Source organism: Ranitomeya variabilis, chromosome 6 (assembly GCF_051348905.1).
Source record: "Ranitomeya variabilis isolate aRanVar5 chromosome 6, aRanVar5.hap1, whole genome shotgun sequence".
In the NCBI taxonomy this organism is placed as follows: Eukaryota; Metazoa; Chordata; class Amphibia; order Anura; family Dendrobatidae; genus Ranitomeya; species Ranitomeya variabilis.
The window spans coordinates 459522641-459548721 of record NC_135237.1 but is presented as its reverse complement, the minus strand read 5'-3'; the positions used below and the strand labels follow the sequence as shown (position 1 = coordinate 459548721).

The 26081-nt window shown below is 44.6% G+C and overlaps 1 protein-coding gene across 1 annotated transcript in view; it reads left to right on the top strand.

The window, feature by feature from the left end:
- The window catches only part of NSMAF (neutral sphingomyelinase activation associated factor), a 103862-nt gene that overhangs the window by 1301 nt on the left and 76480 nt on the right, over window positions 1-26081 (top strand). The window contains exon 2 of the mRNA XM_077270536.1: window positions 23123-23212. Coding sequence (XP_077126651.1) covers window positions 23123-23212 — 90 coding nt within the window. The remainder of the gene's footprint in view (window positions 1-23122; window positions 23213-26081) is intronic.

Genomic DNA, 26081 nt, shown 5'->3' with positions numbered 1-26081 from the left:
TCACTGACTTATGATTTGTAGTTATTAGTGGGCGTCATCCCATTGGGCGCACTTGTATTGTTTCCCAGTAAGACCAGTGCGGTTTCCATTTTGGGTCATTCTGAGTGATGGGGAAACCAGTGTAGAGACCAATCACACACAGGAGGTCTGGTTATTTACCCCATATGGAGACCCATCTTTACAAGAGTGGGGGGCCACAATGACATGGCTCTAAATTATGTCAGATACTGTATTTTTTGGACTATAAGATGCACCGGACCATAAGACGCACCGCAAATTTTCAGAAGGAAAAAATTGTGTCAAATGGGGGTCCGTCTTACAGTCCGAACTCAGCTTACCGGGGGGTACAGGATCGGCAGTTCTGGTGGAGCGTGGTCACGAGGTGTTCGATGGTCCGACACTATAACTCCCATCCTAGACTGGTGCGGCAGTGATCTGTGGTGCGGGGGCTGCTTGAGCATTTTGTGAAAGGCAAGAGATCCCTGCACATCCATTGCTGCAATGCGGCCGAGATCTCGTCTCCTGGGATCTTGTTGCCGAGATCTCAATCTGAGCATGCACCGTCCCCGGTGGCCATTTTCCCGGAGGCCACTGCATAGCATTAATTGATGTGCCGGGACCTCCGGGCTTTCACAAAATGCCTGCGGAGCCCCCCCACACCACAGAGCACTACTGCACCAGCCTGGGAAGGGAGTGTGATCATCGCCCTGCAGTGTCGGACTGGGACCGCGGCAGAATGGCCTGACTTTTGCTGCTGCCACACTACTTGCAGTATATTCTGACTAAAAACGCACCCCCATTTCCCCCCAAAAAATTTTTTGGGAGAAAAAAGTTTGTCTTAGGGTATGTTTCCACAGGGTGTAATCTCTACACTTTGGACGCAGCGGATACCCTGCTAAGCCCAAAGCACCGCCCCATTTTGAATGCGCGGTGATTCCGGATGTGTTCATTGAACCGTGTGGAATCACCGCATCGTATTCATAGACTGTGTTATTTATCTTGCGGAGATGGAGCGTCTCTGTAAGATAAATTGACATGCTGCGGTCTGGAAAGATGTTACGCAGGGCCACCGGAGGCTATACTGTAACATCTGGACACTGCGGATTGGACGCTGTGGCTGTAAGCAGGGTCCAATCCTCAGTAAATCCTGCACTAATCCTTAATGTGGAAACATACCCCAATAGTCCGAAAAACACAGTAATCAGAAATTGGGCTGAAGAGGGTAAATCTGGTAACCGTTGCTTGGCGCCTCCTGGTGGTTACTTCAGTGTTTCCACCACTCTGCAGCGGGCCCAGCCTGTGCTGTCTACAGCCAACGACTGACCTCTGTGGTGACCACGGGTCAGTGACTGGCCGCAGCGGTTTCATAGCTAGAACATGACTATACTTGAGTGATTGAATTTGTTAGGTAGGTAGGTAATGGTTGTTATTTTATCCTATTTACTGCCTTTTATCCTCTTTTTTTGTGGCCTCTTGAAAACCTTTAAATTGAAACAGTTTACAGCAAAGTAAACTCATCTCAATATCCCAAGACGATCAGATAATGTAGTTTAATAGAAGGGTTGTGAAAGTTGGGGCAGAAGGTCCAAATGATCACACTGATGGGTCTATTGGTGACAGTGGACCTCCTCCATTCCAGCTATTAATTTTTCCTACTACTTTAAAGGGAATCTGTCAGTAGGTAGGGGGCATGACCAATGTGAGACATGGAGAGCTGACTGTTGGTCATTACATGTCTCACACTGGTAACCCCACCTTTCATTTAAATTAAGCTCTGGGTGATCTGTGATATGTAAGAAAAATGTTGATTTATCTGGAATAAGGCATCAGAATAGTCTGTGGATATAAAGTTACATGTGCAGCAATGATTGATGTCCTGTGTGCCCCGACACCTTTCTATCTGGGCCAGCTTTCAGTTTTTCAGCAACTTGTGCTACACTCACCCTTCTTTGTGATCTTTGCTTCCCATGCACATCAGTTAGCTTTGTGTTCTCATCATACCTGTAAGGTCACCGATCGTCCGTGGACACGTTGTAGGGATGATCCATGACATGCCAGCATCAACCCTGACATTTTATAGTTGCTTTGACCGGGTATTCACAGTTTACCTCTGTCCAAATCTTCCCAAGCAGGTGCCAGCAAGATGGAGTCGAACAGTAGTCCATGAGCCGGGCCAGATATCGGTACCACCCGGAGTGACTAATTTTCTTTGGTATTTTTAGGTAGATGCATGTCTGTAGTTTATTTTTTGATATGATAGCCCTTACATATACGTAGCTTATTAACCCCTTCAGCCCTAGGCCTATTTGTACCCAAGTGCCTAAGCCAATCTGACCTGTGCCACTTCATGGGCTAATAACTTTGGAACGCTTTCACCTATCCAAGCCATTCTGAGATTGTTTTCTCGTGACATATTGTACTTCACGTCAGTGCTAAATGGGAGTCAATATATTTTACCTTTCTATATAAAAAAATGCTAAATATTCGGAAATTTTGGAAAAATCGGCAATTTTTTAACTTTGAAATTCTCTGCTTTTTACAAAAATACTGATACCCCCCATAATAGTTATTAATTTACACTCCCCACATGTTTACTTCATATTGGCATCATTTTGAAAATGAAACCTTATTGTTTTACGACGTAATAGGGCTTATAGTTTTATGCGCAATTTTTCACATTTACAGCAAAACCCACTTTTCAAAGGACCAAGTCACTTCTGAAGTCACTTTAAGGGGCTTACATAACAGAAACCACCCATAAATTACCCCATTTTGCAAACTACACCCCTCAAGCTGTTCAAAACTCATTTTTAAAAACTGTTAACCCTTTAGGTGTTCCACAGGAATTTTAGCAGAATGAAGGCGAAATTTCAAAATTTCATTTTTTTTCCAGATATTACATTGTAATCCAATTTTACCTGCAACCTAGCAAGGGTTAACGGCAAACCCAAACTTGGTTACCCTAATTCTGCAGTTTATAGAAACACCCCACATGTACTCGTAAACTAAAGTATGGGCACACAGCACAGCTCAACACGGAAGGAGCGCTATGTGGTTTTTGGGTGGCGGATTCACTGGAAGAAATCTAGGGGGCCATGTCACATTTGAAGGCTGCCTGAGGTACCCCCACAGTGGAAACCCCAAAAAGTGACCCTATTTTGGAAACTACACCCCCAAGGAATCTTTTAGGGGGTATAGTGACCACTTTGACCCAACCAGTGTTTCACAGTAGTTGGAAACACTTGGTTGAGAAAATGGAAAAAGTGCATTTTTTACATGAAGGTGTCATTTTAGGCTTCCACACAATCTGTAATCTCCTCTCTATCATAGGGAACAGATTTCAGGATGCAGGCCTTAGAGATCTGTGTGTTGAATCCGGTGTAATCGCTGAAGGATCAGTGTCTGGAGTGATGGACGGCCGGAGGTACAACAGAGCAGTGAGACTACACAAGCTGGTCTATGAAGCACTTATGAGGCTTGCATGGAAAAACTTCCTTCCATGGCTAGAAGAAAACCATGCAAGGGACCTTCACCATCTGGATGAAACACTGAAGAACATCACAAACTTTCGCATCAGTGTGTCGCAGGGATCCTTCGAAAAGCTCTTGGATAATGAATCTTGCACACTTACCCTGAAGCTCTTTCAAGTTTATCTTGAGACCCTCAGAAATGAACAACTCTCAGCATTCTGGATGTCATACTTGGACATGGTCGAGACCATGCTGGCCCTGGTTCGAGCTTCAAGAGAAGGCAACTGGATGCTTCACCTAGGAGCAATCCGACAGATGATACCATGGTGTTTTGCCTATGACAAGGTCAACTATGCCCGATACCTAACCTATTACTATGCCACAATGTCTCGGCTGCCCATAGAACACCCAGAGGTCCATGAATACTTCATGCAAGGTGGCTTTTCGGTCCAGATCGGTAGCAAGAATCCTTTTGGACGAATTCCTGTGGACCAGACCATTGAAGAGACAATCAACAAAGACACCCAGACACCAGGGGGCACAAAAGGCTTCAGCCTCAAAGTTGGAGCTGTTTCCAGGTTCTACCTGACATCAGAGTACCGCAGTATGTACTTGAGGCAGCTGAGGGCCCTGGTAGGCCAACAATATACTGACTTCAGCCATTCAGACCTACAGGTGTCTAGGATTAGAAGAGATGAAGCCGATGTCCAATCTTTCGTTCAACTGCTGGAGACAGGTTGGGTGAACCCCTTCAACAAAGAGCATAATGGTGAACTTATCAGTTTGTCAACAGCGACTGTAGCACCACCAGATGTAGCCAAAGACCTTCAAGGGGCATACAGTATAGGAGAGGATGCATATCAAACATTCAAGGATGAGCGTTTGGGTACCGATAAGCCAACTACATTGTTTCATGACAAGATGACGAAGAACAAACTTAAAACGTTCTCTAACATCCAAATGAAGACACGCAGACAAGGTCTTGGCAAGGAGGTAATTTTGAAGGCTGACAGAAACCTATTTGGCCAGATGATACTTGTAGCTGAGAACAGAAAGCTACAAATGAGTGATGTCTTGACTCATCCCCTGGGTCCATTGCCATGGGCACTTGCCAATGGTGATGGGTCTATCCGCAAGACCAACAAGGCTGCCCTCGCAAGGGAGTTGGAGAGGAATGCTCGTCCTGCAGAAGTGATCCCCGAGCCCTCTGCAACCATCATTGATGGGATGAGCCTGGTTCAGAAACTGAAGGGAAACAATGCAACATTTGGCCAGCTAGCAGGCACAGCAATGAGTCGCGCTATCCATGAGGGTGCTAAGAGCAAGCGCATTGATATTGTCTTTGACGTCTACAAGGAGACATCCATCAAAGATACAGAAAGAGTCAACAGATATGAAGGCACAGGGATCCATTTCAAGAACATTCAACATGGGCACAACATCCAGCAGTGGAAAAAGCTTCTAAGTAGTTCCTCCAACAAGGCAAGTCTCATAAAGTTTCTGGTAGAAGAATGGAAGGCGAAACACCACAGGGAGAAGCTTGAGGAGAAGGAGCTGTATGTCACATGTGAGCAGCTCTGCTTTAAGATCACCAAAGAACAGTGGGAAGAGGCTGCTGACCTTAAGTCAAATCAAGAAGAAGCAGACACACGCCTCCTTCTCCATGCTCTTCATGCAGCAGAATCTGGTTACAAGTCGGTCATCATCACTTCGGAGGATACTGATGTCATGGTCCTGTGTCTGGGCATGTGCCACAAAATCCCATCCCACCTGTTCCAGAAATGCGGTACACAGAACCGGACAAGATTCCTGGATATCACCACTCTGAGCCGAACATTGGGAGGCAGCGTATGTGATTCATTGATTGGTATGCATGCATTTACAGGCTGTGACACCGTCAGTGCATTCGCTGGCCGTGGGAAGATGACGACACTCAAGCAGTTGAAGATGAACAAGACATACCAGGATGCCTTTCAGGAAGTTGGTCGTTCATGGGAAGTGTCTACCGAACTTTTTGAGAAGTTACAGGAAATCACCTGCCACATGTACCTGCCAACTACCCAAACAACTGAGGTAAACAGGCTCCGTTATCAGCTGTTCTGTGCCAGACGTGGAGTGGTAGAGTCAAGTCAACTCCCTCCTTGCCAGGACTGCCTTTTCATGCATGCACTGCGTGCAAACTACCAGGCTGCGATCTGGAGGAGAAGTCTGCAGAGCCAGCCATGGGTTGCAAACCCAACAGACTGCGGTTGGATGATAGATAACGACGGAAAGCTTGTTGTCAAGTGGATGCAAGGGGCACCAGCACCAGAAGCTATTATACAGCTACTGTCCTGCAAGTGTGTGCGGTCATGTGAACTTCCTCAGTGTACTTGCCTCAGCAATGGCCTGAAGTGCACAGACATGTGCAGATTACAGACATGCCAGAACAAGGGTACTGAAGACGAGCCAGTAGAACAACAGTCAGATTCAGAGTCCGATGTTGAAGATATTATGGAGTAACATATATATATATATATATATATATATATATATATATATATATATATATATATATATATATATATATATATATATATATATATATATATATATATATATATGCACATGACATGTTCAGTGTGTATTTACATAACTTGGATTAAATTTTGTTACAAATACTACATCTAGTCACTCCGGGTGGTACCGATATCGTCATATTTGGTTCTTGGCTCATGCTAAAATTCCTGTGGAACACCTAAAGGGTTAACAGTTTTTAAAAATGAGTTTTGAACAGCTTGAGGGGTGTAGTTTGCAAAATGGGGTAATTTATGGGTGGTTTCTGTTATGTAAGCCCCTTAAAGTGACTTCAGAAGTGACTTGGTCCTTTGAAAAGTGGGTTTTGCTGTAAATGTGAAAAATTGCGCATAAAACTATAAGCCCTATTACGTCGTAAAACAATAAGGTTTCATTTTCAAAATGATGCCAATATGAAGTAAACATGTGGGGAGTGTAAATTAATAACTATTATGGGGGGTATCAGTATTTTTGTAAAAAGCAGAGAATTTCAAAGTTAAAAAATTGCCGATTTTTCCAAAATTTCCGAATATTTAGCATTTTTTTATATAGAAAGGTAAAATATATTGACTCCCATTTAGCACTGACGTGAAGTACAATATGTCACGAGAAAACAATCTCAGAATGGCTTGGATAGGTGAAAGCGTTCCAAAGTTATTAGCCCATGAAGTGGCACAGGTCAGATTGGCTTAGGCACTTGGGTACAAATAGGCCTAGGGCTGAAGGGGTTAATAAGCTACGTATATGTAAGGGCTATCATATCAAAAAATAAACTACAGACATGCATCTACCTAAAAATACCAAAGAGAATTAGTCACTCCGCTTGGTACCGATATCGTCAAATTTGGTTCTTGGCTCATGGACTACAGGGAGAGCGAGCTATAATGCAGAGTTACATGTATTGTATGCGTGTAAGCTGGGCATAATACACTTCCTAAATGAGGAAATACTCTTTTTTGGTGTCATCGTAGAAAGTATTATCTCGTCCTATGCAGATTTTTGTCCTGTTATTGTTTTCCAAGTCGGACTAGGCAGCAGAATACTATTTATTAACTTAGGCGGATCACTATGTATAATTATATCCTGATGATAAAGCTGCTAAAACATTACCCAGTGTACTGTATGGTCTATTATAGGGCCACTGCTTTAACCCTTTCCCCACATGTGACTCACTTGTATGTCATACGCTAGTGTATGGCGCGGCTTCAGGAGCTGAGCCTACAGCGGCCCTGGTAGATCCCCCTGTGTTACATGGGCAACATCGAGCTGTAATGACAGTCATCAGAGTTTAACTATTTAAATGGTGCTTTTTCTTCACCCTACATTATGAAATGGCAAACTAAAACTGCCCTCTTGGGGCTATGTGGATGGAAAAATGCAAAGTTATGAGTCTTGAAAGAAGTAAGGCACAAAACCAAACATTAAGTCAAAGGGAAGGTGTTAAAAAAATAAATAAATTACAGAATGCAATAGTTTCTGTTGTAAATTTTAGGGGGGGTTTATGCCAAGTTTTTCAAATGATATTATAAGGCACAATAATAGGGATCGTCTTAGTGAGTCACCTTTATTAGATGGGGGTTTTCAGTTTTATACAAAGAGCTTAATCATTGTGTAATGAGAGTTCACTTTTTTAATCTACTTTCTGTTAGTCTCACCAAATTTAGATATTTGTCTGTCAGTGAATGAGAACAAAATAGTGCAGCTCTAGTCCTGTTGAGAAGTTCTGTAGTTCTGTCTAGTGATAGACGGACCCGTGGATGTTTGGGTCTATCAGGTTTGGCCGAACTTTAAAAAAAAAAAAGGTTTGAATTGTGTACCAGAACGGTACCCGGACACCATTCAAGTGAATAAGGGCCCGAACATCCGGCATTTCCCACGCTTCCATCTGTGTGGCAGCACGAGAAACACCGACTCTACTTTACTGCCGGTCACAGCGCTGCGGTTCCCATGCTGTCACACAGATGACAGCATATGAGTCAGCAGATGTGAAAAGATTACTGCTGGTCTGGTTCGGCTGATGAGTACTACTCTCATAAGCTTACGCCTGATCTCGCTGATGAGTATTCCCTTGCTGACACCTGTCCATAGGAATAAATGTCAGTACGATAATTAGTGCAGTACATGTGTATTTTACTGTGCATGTATACAGCTAATAAATAAAAGAAACAAAAACCGCAAAAAAAAAAACCACTGTTAAAAGGTGGCATGTGAATAATACCCTTAAAGGGGTTGTCCAGGACTAACATGTTGCTATATCTGATTTTGCGGTCCAGCACTCCCACTGATCAGCGGTCATGTCCTCCAGCAGTGACCAGATGTAAGTCATACACAGAACCATGTACAGCGTGGCTTCACACAAGAAGTGGCAGCTCTTATTTTATGACGCCAGATTGACACATCCGTGTTTCACGGTATGTACTCAAACTACAAAACGTGCTGGCTGAGGGTCTCCTGACCTGAGCCCTACAGCCTCATATGCCTACGAGACTGTCAAATATGAGTCTGAGCCCACCAGCCGGTCCATGCATTCACAAGTGTGTATCCGGCCAGAAGCACCAGAGATTCACTTTTTTAACATTACGTTTGTTTCTTCCCCTGCACGTGTGCTAATGGCAATGAACTTTGAGACGCGTGAGCAAATGTTTGCATTAAATCACTGTCTCCTGATGTAATCTTGGTTTCCAGTAATGAACTCAGTTCTTTTAGATCCCATCGGTTTCTCTGGCTCAGATCATCAATTACTGTTGAATAAAAGGCAGACCTTGTATGAGAAAGGCCAGTCTCTCATGTCACATGCATAAGGTCAGTCTTCAGATCCAGAAACAAACCCAGGGGAATAAAGAATAGACTTACAATAACAAGATCGGAAGTCCCCAGTACTCTGTCCAGGGTCCACTTTATTTTTTTTTTTATGTCCTACATGACAAATGAGAATTGAGAAACGGTCTCCTCCAGCACAAACTTTTCATTGCTTGCTATGTAACATACAGTGACTGGTTCGGCCTTGGTACAAGCTCACATTCACACTGCAGAAAGAAGCTGCTTGTAAAAGGGTATGGGCAAAGGTGGGATCTGCTTCAAAGGTGTTTTTTTTTAATACCTCTTCACTATTAAATTATATATATATATATATATATATATATATATAACATCGTGATTACTCGCTAATCCCGCCCCCTGCACATTAGCTCCGCCCCCCACATCACCACACACAATCCCGCCCCCCACCACATTACCACACATAATACCGCCCCCCCACCACATTACCACACACAATCCCGCCCCCCCACCACATTACCACACACAATCCCGCCCCCCCACCACATTACCACACATAATCCCGCCCCCACCATATTACCATACATAATCCCGCCCCCCACATTGCCACACGAGGCTCCGTCCCCACACATTGCCACACGAGGCTCCGTCCCCCCAGATTGCCACACGAGGCTCCGTCCCCCCAGATTGCCACACAAATCCAGTTTTAATTTTACACTGTGAATAAAATGTATTAGTAGTATTCTGATTTTTAATTATTATTATTATTGTTATTAACTTCATTTTAAGTTAATTTACCACCTGCGTAAGCGCTATTGAATGTTGTCATTATTTACTTTAGTTTAATCACTAGCAGCGTTAATTACATAGCAATGAGCATGCTGCGCGTTAGCTGGCTGGAAACAGCTAGTTGTAAATAAGAGGGGAGTTACCAGTGTAAGACATGAAACACAGGACAGAAGAACTGAACTTAGGCTACTTTCACATTTCCGTCTTTTGCAGACCGTCACAATGCGTCGTTCTGTGAAAAAAAACGTATCCTGCAAAGTTGCCCGCAGGATGCGTTTTTTTCACATAGAGTTGTATTACCGACGCATCGAGACGTATGGACACACGTTTGATACGTCGTGCACTGGATCTGTCGATATTTGGCGGGCCGTCGTATCGAGAAAACGTTCAAGGGAACGTTTTTTCGTACGTTGTGTCCTGCATTTTTTACTGCGCATGCGCGGCCGGAGCTCTGCCCCCTCCTCCCTGGGCCTTTACAATGGACAGCGGATGCGTTGAAACACTGCGTCAGCTGCTCACTTCACTCACAAATTCACAAACTTCGGAATGTCGCGCCGATGCTTGGCGATGGCTGAGTATCGACGGAAATGTGAAAGAAGCCTTAGTCTTCTTACAAACACAGTTTTTGCAGGTCTTGAGCTGAGCTGGGCTGTATTGTAACAATATTGCAGCCCTGTCTATCTGTGAGATGGAAGCTGAGAGGAACTTGCAGATGTGTCCGGTATAATCACACACAGCTCTGCAGTGAGATCAGGAGAGCTGAGAGCGGCCATTATACCTCACACTGGTAACTCCTCCTTCATGTAATATAAGCTCTGGGGGCAGATTCTCATGCAGATCAGTGTTTGGCCCAGAGCCTGGAACAGCTCATTTACATGTAAGGAATGCATGCGTTTTCCTGGACGGAGGCATCAGATCGCAGATAATAAAGGGTTTGTCCACTACTAGGACAACCCCTTCTTAAACTAAATGTTCTGCCTGATTAAAATAATAAAGCTTATATTCACCTCCCGTGCTGACGCTGTTCCAGCAGTGCCGGCATTTGCGGCACCGGGGCGGTGATGCGGTGGAATGACACGTGATGCCTGGCGCCCAATCAGCGCAGGCGTCACTGTCTCTGCCTTGAAACGAACTGAACATGAAGAGGAATTCTGGGATCAGCTGCAGCTTGGACTTCTTCTTCATGTTCAAGGCGGAGACAGTGACGCCAGTGCTGATTGGGTGCCGGCGTCACGTGTCACAACACCACGGGAACGGTGGCGGCATAGGAGGCGAGTATAGGCTTTATTATTTTATCAGGGCCAAACATTTAGTTTAAGAAGGGGCTGTCCTAGTAGTGGATAACCCCTTTAAGGTATAATTCAATTCAGCTTCCTGTGACCTACATGCCTGTATAGACAGGAGGCTTAGAGGTGTTGGTCCTAATGACAGGTTCCCTTTAAACTGCGGTTGACCAGTAGTGAATAACCCCTTTAACTCATTCATCTAGCAAACTCTCCTGCCTATTTTGACACAGATTTTCAGCACATTACTCCCGGCAGTGTCTGGTTTTTGTACTCCTATTTTCTGTCACTGTTAGGGTTCACTCACACTTGCATTTAATAACAAAAAAAAATAAAAAATCGGTCCCATTCTCATCCAGAAAAGTGGGACTATATTTTCCTCATTTATCACTTTTTTTTTTTTTTTTTTTTTAAACTTGGCAGTTGTTAAATATTTACAGGATAATTTACAGTTTCCTGTGCTACAGAATTTTAATATGTAAGAATCGGGTGTCGCACTGTCTGGCATGCAATTTATTATTTTTATTTTTTTTTTCTTCTTGCACTGTCTGATTTTTAGATCTGCACTGCTTCTTTGAACAACATTGGCCTGAGTGGAATTATTTTTTTTTTTGTTTTCTCGCATTGCACTCATCTGATTTATATGCTAGTGTGAGCGAGCCCTAAAGGTACCGTTACACTAAATGACTTACCAACGATCACGACCAGCGATACGACCTGGCCGTGATCGTTGGTAAGTCGCTGTGTGGTCGCTGGGGAGCTGTCAGACAGCTCTCTCCAGCGACCAACGATCAGGGGAACGACTTCGGCATCGTTGAAACTGTCTTCAACCATGCCGAAGTCCCCCTGCAGCACCCGGGTAACCAGGGTAAACATCGGGTTACTAAGTGTAGGGCCGCGCTTAGTAACCCGATATTTACCCTGGTTACCATTGTAAAAGTAAAAAAAAAAAAAAAAAACACTACATACTCACATTCTGATGTCTGTCACGTCCCCCGCCGGCGTCCACAGGGTTAAAACTGCTTTCGGCAAGAGCTCTGCTAATATGCACGCGCTGCTGCCGAGAGCTTCCCTGCACTGACTGTGTCAGCGCCGGCAGTAACAGCGGTGACGTCACCGCTGTGCTCTGCTTTACGGCCGGCGCTGACACAGTCAGTGCAGGGAAGGTCTCGGCAGCAGCGCGTGCATATTAGCAGCGCTCTTGCCGAAAGCAGTTTTAACCCTGTGGACGCCGGGGGATGTGACAGACATCAGAATGTGAGTATGTACTGCTTTTTTTTTTTTTTTTACTTTTACAATGGTAACCAGGGTAAATATCGGGTTACTAAGTGTGGCCCTGCGCTTAGTAACCCGATATTTACCCTGGTTACAAGTGAACACATCGCTGGATCGGCGTCACACACGCCGATCCAGCGATGACAGCGGGTCATCAGCGACCAAAAAAAGGTCCTGATCATTCCCATCGACCAACGATCTCCTAGCAGGGGCCTGATCATTGGTCGCTGTCACACATAACGAGATCGTTAGCGGGATCGTTGCTACATCACCAAAAGCATGACGTTGCAACGATATCGTTAACACCTAGCTTCCATAACACCTCAGCAGTGTCACAGGCTGATCGCCTTCATGCCATGTCGCACTGATGCAATAATTGATGCAAAAGGAGCCTCGAACAAGTATTGACTGCATTTACTGAACATACATTTCAGTAGGCCAACATTTTGGATTTTAAATAATTTTTCAAGCTGGTGTTATAAAGTATTCTAATTTATTGAGATAATGACTTTTGGGTTTTCATTGGCTGTAAGCCATAATCCTCAACATTAACAGAAATAAACACTTGAAATACATCACTCTGTTTGTAATGACTATATAATGAGATTCACTTTTTGTATTGAAGAACTGAAATTAAATTTTTGATGATATTCTAATTTAGTGAGAAGCACTTGTAGCTAGGCCACTGACAGATCAATGAAGTAAAGGCGCATGTGCTGCAACTACAGAAATGCATATAGCAGAAGATAAAATACATCCAAACCTGGTCTCATGCCCATTTCCTCTTCAGTACGGAGGTTCACCAATAACCAGTCTTTGTAATCCGAAGTCAGGTTCTGAACCTACTGAGTGAAAAACTGTAACAGGCTGTGTGCACACGGTGCCTTTATTTAGGATGATTCTGTCCGGAATCCGCCTAAAACCAGCACCGTAAAAGCGCCCCATAAAATGAACACAATGCACATCAATGTCACAGTGATATGTCTGTTATGATGTTCCATCTTATGACATGCTCTTTCTTTACTTGTAAAAGTTCCCGACGGCGGAGCAGTCACGAGAATGAGGCTTTGCCTGGGAATACTCCAGTGGCTGCTTTGACTTCTAAAAGATGCTGTGTGCACATAGCCATATAGAGATTTACATCAGTGCTCTGTCTCGGAATCAGTCCACTCATGGCTTTGGATTATGATTTTTGATTAAATACTTCTGATAATTCTGATAATTTAATTTTCACTTTTTGTGCTGTTTTCAATATGTTACAATTCATCCGTGTTTGGTCTATGTTGTAGTGTACACAAGTAATTTTCCACACAGACCACAGAGATGTGTTGTAAGCCTTTCAGCATGCATTAGTCTGGAGCAACTCAGGAAGCACACAGGAAAGCAGAGGAAGGGGCCTGCAGTAATGAAGAGAAGCAGTGTGCTTCTGGGAAATGTAGTTTTAACAGCTTAGGCCTCTTTCACACTAGCGTCGTGCACTGCACGTCGCTATGCGTCGTTCTGTAGAAAAAACGCATCCTGCAAAATTGCTTGCAGGATGCGTTTTTTCTCCATAGACTTGAATTAGCGACGCATTGCCACACGTCGCAACCGTCGTGCGACGGTTGCGTCGTGTTGCGTCGGACCGTCGGCACAAAAAAAGTTACATGTAACGTTTTTTTTGTGCGTCGATAGCGTCTTTTCCAACCACACATGCGCGGCCGGAACTCCGCCCCCGCCTCCCCGCACCTCACACAATGGGGCAGCGGATGCGATGTAAAACGGCATCCGCTGTCCCCGTTGTGCGGCGCTTCCACACTATGCGTCGCTGCGCTGCAACGTCGCATAGCGACGTGCAGTGCATGACGCTAGTGTGAAAGTAGCCTAAGAGCTCCATCTTGAAGTTGGCTGCACAGAAGGGCCTTGAAAGAAACTGTATGATGGGCTTGGGCTGTATGTTAACCATAGCTATATTTAATTATTCCCATTGTGGGGATGGTTCTTTACCTGCATACATTTTTGCCTCTTTTTTTTTTTTTTCAATTGACTTATTTTAAAAAAAGAAAGTTACAGATTGTGTATCACAGTACATAGGACACTTGAGAATGAGATAAGAACAAAATTAAGTTATAAAGCTGTTTTTTTTTTTTTTAAATACCTAGTTGAAATTTAAACTATGGTTTGCCTATAAATTTGTTTAGTATATCATGCAAATGGGAGAGAGATGAGCTGTAATGTATTCATCAGATTTAGCTCCATGTAAACTCATTCTTTAGGCTGCTATGTCCTGTGCCAAAGAGACCAACATTGTTAATGAAATGCTATTGCAGAAAAATATTTTAGCCAAAAAATGCATGCTTCCAAGTGTAAAGGGAATCTGTTACCAGGTTTTTGCAACTCAAATGGGATCAATATGTAGAGGCAGAGATCCTGAGCTCAGCGATGTATCACTTACTTGACTGCTTAATGTTTATTTGATAAGCTCACAGTTTTCTCTGAATGCTGAGCTATGTATAACCCTGCCCACACCACTTTGTGTACCCTGTTCATAGGCAGAAATCAGTGATGGGGGCTGGGGTACACTCATGGGCTACATGGTAGCAGGTTTATGTCTAGTGAAAATCTGCTTCTAAAATAATGATTTTTATCTAAACTACAGCAATCAGCCAAGTAAGTGACACAACACTGGAATCCAGGTCTCTGTTTCTACTTCATGCTGATTTCAGATTAGGTGACTATTATTATTATTATTATTATTATTATTTATTGTTATAGCGCCATTTATTCCATGGCGCTTTACATGTAAGGAGGGGTATACATAATAAAAACAAGTACAATAATCTTAAACAATACAAGTCATAACTGGTACAGGAGGAGAGAGGACCCTGCCCTCGAAGGCTCACAATCTACAAGGGATGGGTGAAGATACAGTAGGTGAGGATAGAGCTGGTCATGCAGCGGTTTGGTCAATCGGTGGTTACTGCAGGTTGTAGGCTTGCCGGAAGAGGTGGGTCTTCAGGTTCTTTTTGAAGGTTTCGATGGTAGGCGAGAGTCTGATGTGTTGTGGTAGAGGGTTCCAGAGTTGGGGTGATACGCGAGAGAAATCTTGTATGCGATTGTGGGAAGAGGAGATAAGAGGAGAGTAGAGAAGGAGATCTTGTGAGGATCGGAGGTTACGTGTAGGTAAGTACCGGGAGACGAGGTCACAGATGTAAGGAGGAGACAGGTTGTGGATGGCTTTGTACGTCATGGTTAGGGTTTTCTCTTCGCCACGACAGCACCCACTGAGAGAGGGGATCCGCCCCTAGGAACAGGAAACCCTACGGAGAGATAAAAGGGGCGGTCCCCCTCGCTCCCACAGTTTGGTTTCCTGTTCCTATGGGAAATCCACGGAGAAGAGGATGCCTAGCCTGGATGCCGCTTGCGCAGTTTACCTGTGAGGACGGCAAGGGCTCCAGAGCTGGATGCAGCGTCGGGGGTCCTCTTCTCAGCTTCCCCCCTCTGCTGGCAGACACCATGAGGCCAGAACTACAGGGGTTCCTGGCTCATGAAAATTCCACCCGGACAGTCTGCGGGACCAAGCGCCGGGGTGAGGTAAGCGCTGCGCTTTGGCGAGCGCTCATGCGGCGTGGAGCTCCACTATTTCCCCGGGAGTCCAGAAGTAAACTCCGGGGTGAGGGAGGAGGTGGACGGCACCCGCGCTGATGCCGGTGGCAGCGCGGGTGCATACAGTATGGCCGCGACCCGGAAGTGATTAGCACTTCCGGGTTCAACCGGAAGAAGATGGCGGCCCCCATGTAAAAGGACGCCGGCACAAGCACCCGGTGTCCACAATGGATTCATCGCAGATCCCTGCGATGCTTTCTGTAGAAGACACCGCATCTACCCCACGTACACGGGGCAGCAGCAGTCGCTCTAAACAGAGCGGATCCTCCAGGAAAAAAGCCGGTTCTCCACCTAAATCTCCTCCTCGTCAATCGGTACCGTAAAGGCTTCACTGGGGTGAGTGTGCATCTACCCTCATAGGCTGACTGGTGTTCCCTTTCCTTCTATACACCTAGGGAAAGAAAACTGAAAAAACGAAGCACAAACAATGTGCGTTATGTCTCCAGCCCCTCCCGGATAGTTACAAAAAGAGACTTTGTAAATCATGTATTGCTTCTACCTTGCGGGAGGAAGCCTCAGTTAAATCAGAGGACATCAGACTCATGATAAGACAAGAGTTGCAAGCCTTACAGGGTTCTGATAAAGAACCGCGTGCCAAAAGTAAAAGAGGATATGAATCCCCTATATCTGACCCATCTTCGGATAGGGAGAAAGCAGACTCTGACATCTCCCACGAATATGTTTCCTCAGATGAGGACCAGGATATGTGCTTTCCCACTGATAGTATTGACAACCTTGTCAGGTCCTTTTGTAATACCATGGGCATTGAGGATTCTAAAGTCCCTAAGACACAGCAGGATATTATGTTTGCCGGTCTATCAGAAAAGAAAAGGCCCTCTTTTCCGGTGATAGCAGCGATAAAATCGTTAGTCAAAAAAGAGTGGGAAAGCCAGGGCCAAAGAGGATTACCTCCATCCTCAAAAAGACGGTATCCCTTCAATGATGAAGAGTTTTCAACATGGACAAAAGCGCCAAAAGTGGACGCTGCGGTAGCATCCACATCCAAAAAATCTTTGCCTGTGGAGGATTCAGGCTCATTACAGGACCCGTTAGACCGTAAAGCCGACTCACTATTAAAAAGAGCCTGGGAGTCGTGTACGGGAGCATTTAGGCCATCTATCTCTGCTACATGCACCGCTAGGTCCATGTTGATCTGGCTGAGTGACTTAGAGGAAGGACTTAAAAGTGGTCTTTCTAGAGACAAACTGTTGTCCTCTATACCCTTAATTAGAGGGGCTACAGCTTTCCTGGCAGATTCATCTGCCGACTCTATACGTTTGGCGCCCAAATCGGCAGGCCTCACAAATGCGGCACGTAGAGCCCTATGGCTTAAGGGCTGGAAAGGCGATCCCCAGACGAAGTCCAAATTATGTGGCCTCCCATGTCAGGGTGAGTACCTGTTTGGTACCAAACTGGACGAAATCTTAACTAAAGTGGGAGAAAGAAAGAAGGGCTTCCCTAATAACAATTACCTTCCATTCTATAGGAAAGCGTTCCGGAAGCCCATATTTAATAAAAGGAAAGATTTTAAAAACCAAGATCGCTGGACCCCTAGAGACGCCAAACAAAGGGGTGCATTCTTTGGGAAGCGCCCTTATAAAACTGAAGACAAGCCCCGTTAGAGCAGATCTACCTGTGGGAGGTAGATTATCCTCCTTCTCAGACCAATGGAGAAGAATAACATCGAACGTTTGGGCGAATAGTCTCGTCACCTCTGGCTTAAAGTTAAATTTTGCCCGAGTCCCTTCGGACTCATTTCTATTGACTTCTTTAAAATCACAGTCCCAACAGGAGGCATTACAGCAAGAAGTAATGAATCTTCTATCCAAAGGAGTTTTGGTGGAGGTTCCATTTCTTCAGGAGGGGAAAGGGTTCTATTCCCCGCTATTCCTGATTACAAAACCTGATGGATCATTCAGAACCATCATAAATCTTAAAAAACACCTTCTTAGAAAATCAAACCTTTAAAATGGAATCTATTCGATCCACCGTAAAACTCCTGTTTCCCCATTGCTTTATGGCGGTTCTGGACTTGAAAGATGCGTATTACCATCTACCAATCTTTAAAGAACATCAACAGTTTCTCCACGTAGCGGTTGTATTGAATGGATGTATACGGCACTTTCAATATACGGCAATGCCCTTCGGACTATCAATTGCTCCAAGGGTATTCACTAAACTAATGTCAGAGGTCATGTCTTATCTAAGATTAAAAGACACCCTCATAATCCCATACTTAGACGACCTTCTAGTAGTGGGAAAATCCCCCTCACAATGTCAGCAAAGATTATGTCATATGATTTCATCCTTGCACAACTTGGGATGGTTAATAAATTGGGAAAAATCTAGGCTAATCCCGACAACTCGGCAGGTATTTTTGGGAATTATATTAGATTCCGTAAGTCAAAAATGTTTTCTCCCGGAATCTAAACAATTAACAGTTAGAAATAAAGTCCAATCTGTACTAGATAAACCTATAATTTCCCTCCGGGAAGGCATGTCCTTACTTGGCTCCTTCACGTCATGTATCCCGGCGGTTCCATGGGCCCAGTTCCACTCAAGGTGCTTACAGTATACGATTTTGCATGAGGAGATAAAATTACAAGGGCGATTAGACGGTAAAATTTCCCTTTCTAATGACGTAATCCAATCCCTGACCTGGTGGCTACAACCAGATCATCTAGTTAGTGGGGTTCCCTGGGAGGTTAAACCCTCAAACATAATTTTTACGGATGCCAGCCCTCATGGTTGGGGAGCACACTTGGGGGACCAGGTTGTCCAGGGGCTGTGGTCGGTTACGGAATTAGACGATTCGTCTAATAAAAAAGAACTAAAAGCCATCTATCATGCCCTATGTGAATTCCTCCCTCAGTTGCACGGAACACATACCAGGGTACTCTCGGACAACATGACATCAGTGGCTTACGTCAACCATCAAGGCGGAACGAGATCAGGCACTCTCATGTCTATAACCGAAAACATCCTGACTATAGCCGAAGATCATCTTCTGTCCTTGTCAGCACTACATGTCCGAGGGATAGACAACGCAAAAGCAGACTTTCTCAGTCGTCATACCCTCCATCAGGGGGAGTGGGTGTTAAATCGTCGGATATTCAAAATGATAACTATAAAATGGGGTATACCCGACATAGATCTCTTCGCTACAAGAGACAACAGGCAAGTAAAAACATTCGCCTCAATGTTCCGAACCGACAACCCCGATGTTCTCGACGCCCTCCAGATTCCATGGACGTTTCGGAAAGCATATGCCTTTCCCCCGATGATTCTTCTTCCAACAGTAATCAGGAAGATAAGAGAGGACAGAGCGAATATAATCTTAATCGCCCCATTCTGGCCAAAAAGACCATGGTTTTCCCTGCTCAGAGCCATGTCCGTCTCGGATCCATGGATTCTCCCAGAGAATCAAGATCTGCTTTTCCAGGGGCCCTTCAACCACCCTCATGTGAAGGGTCTACGGTTGACAGCCTGGGATTTGAGAGGCAGCTATTAAAACTAAGGGGCTTCTCTGATAAAGTAATTGATACCCTATTGCTGAGTAGGAAAAGATCCACTACATCAATCTACGTAAAAGTATGGAAGAAATTTTTAAGCCTCTATCCCTCAGCCCTGTCAAAGGAAATTCCAGTCCCTATTATTCTTGAATTTCTCCAAAGAGGACGTGATTTAGGCCTTTCAGTTAACACCTTAAGAGTGCAAGTTTCCGCGCTAGAGGCTTTGTATAGTCGCAATGTTGCGGGAGATAGATGGATATCCAGATTCATCTCAGCCTGCCAGAGAGCAGAACCAGTCCATATTCCCAACTCACCTCCTTGGGATGTTAATCTGGTCCTTGAAGCCTTAACGGATCGCCCATTTGAGCCTCTACATTCTGCTCACATTAAACATGTCTCCCTCAAGACTGCTCTTCTTGTCGCCTTAGTATCGGCAAGAAGGGTCAGTGACATACAGGCACTATCAGTAGATCCTCCATTTATGTCAATATTGCCAGATAGGATTATCCTAAAAACAGACCCTTCCTACTTACCTAAAATGTGTACTAAATTCCATAGATCTCAAGAAATTCTTCTTCCTACCTTCTATAATAACCCTACAAATCAGGAAGAAGAAAAATACCATACTTTAGATGTGAGAAGGGCTGTGCTAACCTATCTAGACAGGACTAGTCCCTGGAGGAAGAGCAGGGCTCTCTTTGTTTCCTTCCAGGGTCAAAAGAAAGGAGCTGGTGTTACGAAAGGCACATTATCCCGATGGATTCGGGAGGCGATATACCTGGCCTATTCGTCTAAAGGGGAAGATCCACCTGGGACTGTAAAGGCACACTCCACCCGGGCGATAGCATCATCCTGGGCAGAGCGAGCAGAGGTTCCAATAGATCTCATATGTAAGGCCGCAACCTGGTCGTCTCCTACTACCTTCTATAGTCACTATAGACTAGATTTATCTGCCTCCACTGACCTGTGTTTCGGTAGATCGGTTCTTAACACGATAATCCCCCCCCAAATAACTGTCTCTGAAAGTCTCTCAGTGGGTGCTGTCGTGGCGAAGAGAAAACACCGGATTACGTACCGGTAATGCTCTTTTATAGAGCCACGACAGCACCCCTTCACTTCCCTCCCTTATATAATAGTTTGCATATGAGCACGGATAAGGGTGTTTGGTTCTTGTAAATATTAGTAGTTAAGATAAAATGATAATGTAGAATTGCCTACTAATACTGGTGGGCGGTTCCTCGCAATTTCTGTAACCCAAACTGTGGGAGCGAGGGGGACCGCCCCTTTTATCTCTCCGTAGGGTTTCCTGTTCCTAGGGGCGGATCCCCTCTCTCAGTGGGTGCTGTCGTGGCTCTATAAAAGAGCATTACCGGTACGTAATCCGGTGTTTTGTACTGGAGTCTCTGGGCAGTGGGGAGCCAGTGAAGGGATTGACAGAGGGGAGAGGCCGGGGAATAGCAGGGGGACAGGTGGATTAGTCGGGCAGCAGAGTTTAGAATAGATTGGAGGTGTGCGAGAGTGTTAGAGGGGAGGCCGCAGAGCAGGAGGTTGCAGTAGTCAAGGCGAGAGATGATGAGGGCATGGACTAGGGTTTTTGCAGATTCTTGGTTGAGGAATGTACGGATTCGTGAAATATTTTTGAGTTGAAGTGGAAAGGGCTTGGATATGTGGTATGAAGGAGAGATCAACGTCAAGGATTACCCTGAGGCAGCGAGCTTGTGGGACTGATAAGCAGTAAGCAGGTTACATATTCCTTTAATGATCCATAACTGCTATAATCAAAAGTATATAATTATTTAATACAACATTATGCTTTGTAAAAGAATGCTTATTTTATGACATAAGTTAGGCTAAATCCTACTACATAGTTCCCATACGGAAATCTTAATTCAGCCATAAACTTTAGATGCATGTTGGCTGTCAGACAGCTTGTCTCTGTATTGGCTTGAATGTACGCGAGTTGATGGGAGGTAAAGCTGTCGGCTAAACAGCCATCAATGGTGGATTCCCACCTTCCTGCTGGCAGGTCCAGCCATCACTAGGGGATTTGTAGTGAACACCCTTCTTACTGGTTCCATTAAATTAACTCTGTATTTATTACACCTTCTCTAGCGTTAAAACGCATCCTGCAAGCAGTTTTTATCTCCATAGACTTGCATTAGCAACGCATTGCGACAGATTGCCACACGTTGCATCTGTCGTGCGACAGATGCGTTGTGTTGCGTCGGACCGTCGGCACAAAAAAAGTTACATGTAAGGCTACTTTCACACTAGCGTCGTACGACGCACGTCGCAATGCGACGTACCGACACATACTGTGCAAAAAAAACACAACGGGGGCAGCGGATGCAGTTTTACAACGCATCCGCTGCCCCATTGTGATGTCCGGGGAGGCGGGGGCAGAGTTCCGGCCGCGCATGCGCAGTCGGAAATGGCGGACACGACTCACAAAAAAAGTTACATGGGACTTTTTTTGTGCCGACAGTCCGACTCATCCGTCGCACGACGGATGCAACGTGTGGCAATGCATCGCTAATGCAAGTCTACGGAGAAAAACGCATCCTGCAAGCAATTTTGCAGGATGCGTTTTTTTCTCCGAAACGACGCATTGCGACGTGCGTCGTACGACGCTAGTGTGAAAGCAGCCTAACGTTTTTTTGTGCGTCGTGGCCGTAACTCCGTCCCCGCCTCCCTGGACATCACAATGGGGCAGCGGATGCGTTGTAAAACTGCATCTGCTGCCCCCGTTGTGTTTTTTTTGCACAGTATGCGTCGGTACGTCGCATTGCGACGTGCGTCGTACGACGCTAGTGTGAAAGTAGCCTTAGTTAGACAGCTGAATTAAGGACAGTCTGGAGAGATGCGACAGTGTTGGCATTGAGGTCACAGAGGAGGATATTTCAGAAGATGAGGACATGCTGTAATATTTTGTTAGATTGAGGGTTCTGGCAATTGTTTTTGAGTTGGAAAGTTGGAGGTGGCAAGAGCTTGGATGTGCTGTTTTGAAGGACAGGGCAGAGTCGAGGGTTACTTCGAGGCAGTGGACTTCCTGTACAGGGGAAAGTGTTGTCATTATTGTGAAACATCTGCTAGGGAAATTGGTTAAGATGGAGGAAAGATGATGAGTTTGGTTTTGTCTACATTGAGTTTTAGGTAGCGAGAGGAGGCGGACATGGCTAACACCATGGAATTCTGGACAACATAAAGCTGACTCTGGGCTACAGCGGCACATCTGAGTGTCATGAGAGTATAGGTGTTACTGGAAGCCATGGGACTTTGAGTTGCCAAATGTATGGATTGACAAGAGTAGGGGGTCCCAGGACTGAACTTGGGGAACACTGACAGAGGGTGGTCAGGATGAGGAGGTAATATGGGATTGGGAAACAATGTGTGGTTAAAACGGTAGTAGGAACTCCGGGAGAGGGCAAGGTCTTTTACACCAAAGGAAGAGAGGCTTTCTAATAGGAGTGAATGGTTAACAGTGTTGATGGTAGAGCACATGTATAGAGAATTTTTTTTGTTAGCTTTGACAGTCCGTTTCAGTGGAGCTGTGGGGACGGAAGCCAGATTGTAGGTTGAAAGAGTTCAAAGAGTGAGTTAGATGAGAGGTGGAAAGAAAGTTCAGCATGGACATGCTGTTTGAGGAGTTTGGAGATGAATGGAAGCGGCGATCTGGGACGATGGCTTGACGCATAGGTCGGGTCAAGGGATGGTTTCTTCATTAGAAGTGTATATTGTTTCTTGCTAGTTCTGAAATATAACAAATATGTAATACAGGTCTTATGGCACATTGTGTATTCTTTACATTTTGCAGGTTTTCTTTGTTACTTTTGGACCTGGAGGAATACTTTTTTGAGCAGCATCTAGCACATCACATTACTAAATCAGGGGACGCGATAGAAAGGTAAGCCTTTGTATTAACATTAGAAAAGCCAAAAACTAAAGAAGTCTGCAGATTAGTCTCTCTTCACGTCTCAATAATTACCGTACCTCTCTGACTCATGCGTAGACCTCTTTACATTGGGTCATTATGCATAGGTGTACATGATTCTTACCACTGTATTAGAAAGTATAGGCTATAAAGACTGGGGAACAATTAAAAATTGTTAATGGCCAATACATTTGAGGTTTCTGATAAAGGTATTAGTCAGGAGTATTCTCAAACCTATATCTGTGTCCAAAAACAAGATCGGAGTCAAAGATTTAAGAGCATAAATTATATAGTTGATGCTGATGATGCTCTTAAAAGATTTTGCTCACTTCATAGGAAAAAATTTAGCAATTGAGTTAACTTGTGCCCTTAACCTGGGAAATGCAGAAGTTCTTATATCTTTGTGCTGTGCAAATAATGGATGTGCAAATAATGGATGTGGCAATCTCTGTGTCTATATGATGAAGATGGACGTCTTTTGTAAATTCTGTGGAAGGCTACGTTCACATTTGCGGTCAGCGCCGCAGCGTCGGGCGCCGCAGCGGCGCCGCATGCGTCATGCGCCCCTATATTTAACATGGGGGCGCATGGACATGCGTTGTGCTGCGTTTTGCGCCGCATGGCCGCAAGCGTTGGACGCAAGAAACGCTTCAAGTTGCATTTTTTTTGCGTCCAACTTTCGGCCAAAAAGGACGCATGCGGCGCAAAACGCAGCGTTTTAGCGTGCGTTTTGCCGCGTTTTCGTTTGCGTTGTGCGCTGCGGCGCCGACGCTGCGGCGCACAACGCAAATGTGAACGTAGCCTAAGCTGTGAATACATCCAGCACCTGTACATAAGTGTAACAGCCAAAGAGGGGGCCATGTGGTATAGTCGCACAACTGGTGCCACCTTCATTGCATGGATGCACAGATCTTTGCGTCCATTGTTAACATAGTACAAATATGGACATCTGTGGGCATTATTGGCATAGCTGAGTGATATAGAGCTAAACTGTCAGACGGTTACAGAGAACCCTTCCCCAAATTTTTCATGTTGAAATGGACTCTGGATCTAATTGTAACCGCCGTGTAAAATAAAGCTTTTTTTTTTTTTTTATTATTATTTTTCCTCTGCACTGTGCAGATATAAGCAATCAAAGTATCTTACACCCAATGAGTTAACTTTTTAAGTCCAAGTGGGTGTTTTCAGACCTTTTTCACTGTGGGTTTGTACTTCTCCATGTATGACGCAAACCTCAATAAAGAAGGATAAGAGCACCCACTGCCAATAGCGTATGTTTCTCAGTGTGTGAGATGTAATGATAGATACGTCCTCCATGAAACCATATTGGGGTAGGGGCAGTGCAGCTGAGTTTAGTGGTGTCAACTGTTGGCAATCAGGAGAGTGGTTCAGGGTGCATTAGCAATCAAACTTAAGTCTGCTGTTCTCAAGCAGCTTGTAATGGCTGTGTGAGGTCAGGGCTGTCATTACATCTCCTATAGTAGTAGCCTGCCTGTTCTGGACTACTCCCATGTGAGCTGTAATGACAAAGTTCAGCATAGCAGGCATAAGTGTGATAGTGATACTATGAGCTATCATCTCCAGACAGTCGGTGTGGGGGGAGGGGCAGTACAGTAGAAATGACAGTGCTATGAGAAGAGATCTGTTAGAATGGTTTGTAATGTGACACAATTAAACTCCGTTGCACTGCTTCTCTCCCCACGGGAGCCTTCTCTGTCATGTTAGTTATCTGTGCTTTCTAATCATGTGGGAGATTAGACCAGGAGATCAGGCTGTCTGTCATTATACATCTAAGGACACGTTCAGTATTTTACCTCAGTATTTGGAAGCCAAATCAAGGAGTGGGGGAAAAATACAGAAGTGGTGACGTGTTTCAACTACACTTTTCCTCTGATTGCTCCATTCTTTATTTTGGCTTACACATACTGAGGTAAATACTGACCAAATACTGAACATGTGAACGTGGCCTCACACTGGGAAATCTGCTCTAAGCCATGGTGGATGCTTGCTCTTCTTTCCTTTCGAGTGTCACTGCCTGCTTATGACTGGTCAGCATTGTAGAAGTACAGGAAAGAGGGACAGGGAGTCTCCACATGATTGGATTTCTACCTGTCTTCTCTCAAGTTTGATGGCATATATCTGGTGGGTGCCGATCTAGCTGGTGCATTCGGCAAACGAAGGCAAAAGGAAGGATAGGTTTCTGGCACACCGACCAGATAAAATGAAAAAAGTTTATTTAAACATGACTAGAAATAAAACGCTAAAAACAACCTGATGCGTTTCTGGCACAGCAGTGCGGCCTTCGTCATAGGATATACCGTAATAAAAACAAGCAGACATAAATGGGGAACAAACACCAGCAGCTGTAACACAAACCAAGTGAGGACTGAAAAGTGAGATAATTAGTGGAATCAATAAATGTAGAACAAGTACATTTTATAATTCATTCCCCTAGGGAATTTTGTATCTAGGAACAATATCCAAAAAGCCTCCCTCATCAATAAATGCTTATGCCAGTCTCCACCTCGTCTGGCATAACATGTAAAATGAGTAAGGCAAGCTGTTTAGTTGCCCCAGAATAGGACCTGTTGTTGGCCTTAATGTTGGCGATATGTTCGGCGATCCTCTTTTTGAATTTACGGATCGTGCAGCCAATATACTTGGCATGAAGAGCACTGGATGCAGTACACCACGTACTTGGTATCACAGTTAATAAAAGTGGGTATCTGATATAGTTTGCTGTGGGGATAGCAGAAAAGTTTTGTTATTTTTGCGGTCCACTGCAAGTATTCGGCATCGTCTATATGAACACAGCTCTGTGGCATTTAGGTGAAAAACCTAC